The sequence below is a fragment of the Chionomys nivalis genome, chromosome 23 (assembly GCF_950005125.1).
Source record: "Chionomys nivalis chromosome 23, mChiNiv1.1, whole genome shotgun sequence".
NCBI lineage: Eukaryota > Metazoa > Chordata > Mammalia > Rodentia > Cricetidae > Chionomys > Chionomys nivalis.
The window spans coordinates 34014050-34018549 of NC_080108.1; the positions used below are offsets into that span (position 1 = coordinate 34014050).

A 4500-nucleotide genomic window follows, 5' to 3' on the forward strand; every position below is an offset into this window, starting at 1 on the left:
TATGATGATCATTTTCCCCTAGAATCCTAAGGGAAATTTTAAATAAAATCAAGTGATCCAATAAATGTGGCAAGCAAAATCTACACATGTTAAAACAATGGTAAATCAACTCACCACACATTCAGTGATGGGTGAATGTATAAAAAGGTTTTGTGTGTGTGTGTGTATATGTATATATACAAGTATATACACATGTATTAACGCGCGCGCGCGCACACACACACACACACACACATATCATCTTCCCTAATTTGATGCTTCATGTACAATAAAATGCTTATTAGTTATGGCAACATGTATAAACTTGCTGGCATTGAGTGAAAAGGGCTATGCATAGACAAATGCTTTCTGATCTCCCACATTTGTGGAAATGAGGGAGAGTTGGCATAAAATAAATGGAGAGTAGAAAGTTGATTACCAAATGTTGCAAACAGAACATGGAGGAAAAGAATTGTCCCTTCTGACACAAGATATAGAAAAGTAATTCCAATAGTACTTAAGTTTGCGATGATGAACATGTTAATTATACAGATTTGGTTGCTACGTATTGTGCTTGTGTACAGAGAAAAACTGTTATTTGTGTCAATTTCAGAGAAGGGTGCTGTGTATCCTGCTCCATCACTCTCTACCCTTTTCCTTAAGACAGAGTCTCTCACTGAACCTAAACCTAGGCTGGCCTCTGGTACATCCCTGTGATGCTCCTGATTCCACTGTTCAGAGCAGGGTTTACAAACGTAGACTATGCTACTACCTTTATATGTGAATTTAGGGGATTTGAACTAAGGTTCTCACTATTGAACTACAAATGATCTTACCCATGGATTGAACTCATTCCTGTCCCAATTAAAATTTTAAACCCACATCAATTATGCTGTATAAATCTAATATGTCCAAAACCTTCACATTCCACATGGATTGATCCCCAGTGTCTGGAACTACATTTTACATTCTTCCTTTTTCTTGATATGCACTCAGATTTGGTAAATATTTCTCTGAATTCATTTCTCAACATTGCAATCGTAGGTATCACATCATCCTCGCAATACATACACTTTCCCAAAACCTGCGTACTGCCTCTCTCATTCTTTTGTAGAAAACCCAAGTTCAAGACTCAGTCTCCCCGAGTTAGAGTCCGTGAGAAACTCCAGGGCCTTCACCCTTAACTTGGTTTTCCACAAACTCAGTGTGTCCTATCATGACTTCACCATCTCAAGTACATCTTTCTATTTTAACTTGCTCCTTCCCCATCCTCATCTATCTGTGCCCCCCCCATTACAGGAGACCTGTAAAGCTTTTCCCTTACTTTAGAAGCATCCTTCGTCAGACCCCAGTGGTTGGGCTTTGCTTCCTTGCTCCTATCCAGCCCTACCACCCTTCTGGCTTCCCTACACGCATGCGCAGTGTCGTGTCCGCCCCGCCCGGCCGCTGCTGCGGAAGGCAGAGCGCTCAGTAACGCGCACTTCCTCTGCTAGTGTCCACGGCAGGAGTGCTGGTTCCGAGAGCTCCAAGTCGCAGCGGTCCTGCTCTGATCAGACAGCGCAGAGATGTCGGAACAAAGTAAGGACCTGAGCGACCCTAACTTTGCAGCCGAGGCCGCCAACTCCGAAGTGCACGGCAGCCCTGCGGTTCCGGTGGGGGTCCCTCCTCCCGCGTCTCCGGCTGAGACCCTCGCAGGGCCCCCAAGCGCTCCTGAAGGCCCTGTGGCAGCCCCGCAAGCCTTGCCACCGCCAGAAGAACGGTTCGAAGATATTGACCCTAAGATCCTGCAGCAGGCCATAGAGGAGGGCCGCGCCCACCAGCCCCAGAGTCCGGCCCGGCAGATGCCACCACCGCCCGCTCCGGCCCAACTGGTGCAGAAGGCGCACGAGCTCATGTGGTACGTGTTGGTCAAGGACCAGAAGCGTATGGTCCTCTGGTTCCCAGATATGGTGAAAGATGTCATGGGCAGCTACAAGAAATGGTGCAGAAGCATCCTCAGACGCACCAGTCTCATCCTTGCCAGAGTTTTTGGGCTGCACCTGCGGCTGACCAATCTCCACACCATGGAGTTTGCCCTGGTCAAAGCACTCAGCCCAGAGGAACTGGACAGAGTGGCGCTGAACAACCGTATGCCCATGACAGGCCTCCTGCTCATGATCCTGAGCCTCATCTACGTGAAGGGCCGCGGGGCCAGAGAGGGCGCGGTCTGGAACGTGCTGCGCATCCTGGGGCTGAGGCCCTGGAAGAAGCACTCCACCTTTGGCGATGTGAGAAAGATTATCACCGAGGAGTTCGTCCAGCAGAACTACCTGAAGTACCAGCGTGTTCCCCACATCGAGCCTCCCGAGTACGAGTTCTTCTGGGGGTCCAGAGCCAACCGTGAAATCACGAAGATGCAGATTATGGAGTTCCTGGCCAGGGTCTTTAAGAAAGATCCCCAGGCTTGGCCTTCCCGCTACAGAGAGGCTCTGGAGCAGGCCAGGGCTCTGCGGCTGGCTAGCCTCGCTGCCCACTTCCCCCGCAGAAGTGTCTCTGAGGATTAGGAAGGTCCCCCAGCACTTTGCTAGCTTCTGACCCATACAGGGGAGTCTTAAGGGTGGGACTGGGTCGTTAGAGTATTCCCCCATTCACAGTGCAGTATTTCATGTGTAACTTTTAAGTTTTGCGTACAGTGCTTTTGTACCTCTTAATGCAGTGAATTCATTTGTGTACTCTTGAGTAGTGTTTAGGATTTATGCATGTGTGTTTAGAAGTAAGCAAGTGGGTGTTTTCACTTTTGCGCTTTCTTCAATTTTTGTATAAGAGATGTGCTGTGCTAAACTTGTGAAATACATTGTGTATCTTGTTCTTTGATTGGGACTGATGATCTGTATCCACATTTAAAAAAAAAAAAGGCCCTGGAGAATAAGATGGACTCAGTAGCAACACAGACCTGACCAAGGGAGAAGTCAAGGCCCCTCTCCCCATGACCTCCACTGACATGGGAAGCATCCATGTGAAATGGACTAATTTGAACTGGAAAGTTTTCGGTGTAAGCACTTAGCACACTTTACGAAACATGTGTACATCCCCACCATAAATAAACTTTGAAGTGAGCATTAAAGATTCTCGTGAAATAATTTCTTTGGGGGTGGGGTGGGCATTTGGTTTGTTGGAAGGCGAATGAGAATGGGTGGGAATGGGTGGGAATGAGGAAGATACTCCCGCATACAACAGGAACAAATGCAGTGTTCCTCCAACGGAGTGGAAAACCACTACACACGACCACTCAAGTTTACAGCTTTATTTTTTTAAAGGAGCTGGTGACACTTCAACGACTTTGACATATAAAGGGTGTAATAATCAAAGAAAAGTCCCCTGTCACATCACATGGGAATAAGAACAGGTATTATGGAGTAAATGCCCCTTTTCTGGTTGTTTTTTTTTTTTTCTTAATAGTTTCCGGTGGGCACTTAACAGAATGAAACAGTGTTACTAAACCCTTTGTGCACATTTTATCCTTTATTTCATTCTCCCCCCATCGATAAGGGAGCTACTGCAACTACACAGACGAAGAAATACCAATAGTGTTGGTAATGAACTCTCTTAAAACTCCGAGGTTATCCTGAGTCCTGTCTCTTACCTCCCTACAGCCACCCCTCACATGAGCACCCTGACCTCCCTGCTGCTTACACTAAGGGTTTGATTTTTTTTTTAATTAATTCAAAGAGTCCTTTGCAGGAAAATGGGCTTCTAGGTGTATAAATGAAGTAACTTCGTTTCAGAAAGAATGGACAGCCTAATCAAATCCTTATCCTGCTCAGGGGTGAAAACAAGGCCTGAAGCATAATCTTTCGGGGGGAGGAGGGGATAAAATGTGATGGAAGCTTTTCCGACAGTGGTATCCACAGAAGCCATGACAGGTATGAAACAGAGGAGTAGCTGGGTTCAGGAAGTTCCCTACAGCCACACAACCATATTTGTGGCTCAGCAGCTGGTACGTTGCGGTGGACGGCCGGTGATGAGAGGGTGAAATGGGATGAGAGTCACTGTAAACAGCAAACACTGGGGAGAAATCATTAGGAAGCACTGGTCTGGGGAGAAAGAGGGAGAGAAGAGGCCATAATAAAATTAGGCATCCTTTAGACACCCAACAGGGAAAAGGCCCCTAGCCAAAGTTAGAACCAGTTCTGGAGATGGTGATGAGGGAAGACACCTGCCACAGCATACTTAAAAGCAAACTCACATGAAAGAGTTACAATCAGTGTGTTGGAATGCAGAACTGCCAGCACTTTGTGGCATTATCTAGCCGGGGGTGCAGGGAATGAAAATGCATATAAACCCATGTATGATTAAATTGAATCTATTCCATTTAGTTGTCCCTATGGTATTTCACTGAACTGAGAGCAGAGAGTGGGGTGACATCGGCAGTAACCCTCATGTGGATGGCCTGGCTTTCAGTGTATTTCTTCATGAAGTTATGTTAGTTGCCATACATAATTAAAATTTTACGGGTTTTTCTGCCGTAAGAGCATTGATAAA

The 4500-nt window shown here is 46.4% G+C and overlaps 1 protein-coding gene across 1 annotated transcript; it reads left to right on the forward strand.

Moving 5' to 3' along the window:
* Positions 1-1421: 1421 nt before the first annotated feature.
* On the forward strand, positions 1422-3071 carry Ndn (necdin, MAGE family member). The gene has a single exon (XM_057756348.1). The coding sequence runs from the start codon at positions 1545-1547 to the stop codon at positions 2520-2522; it is 978 nt and encodes a 325-aa protein (XP_057612331.1). The 5' UTR covers positions 1422-1544; the 3' UTR covers positions 2523-3071.
* Positions 3072-4500: the final 1429 nt, after the last annotated feature.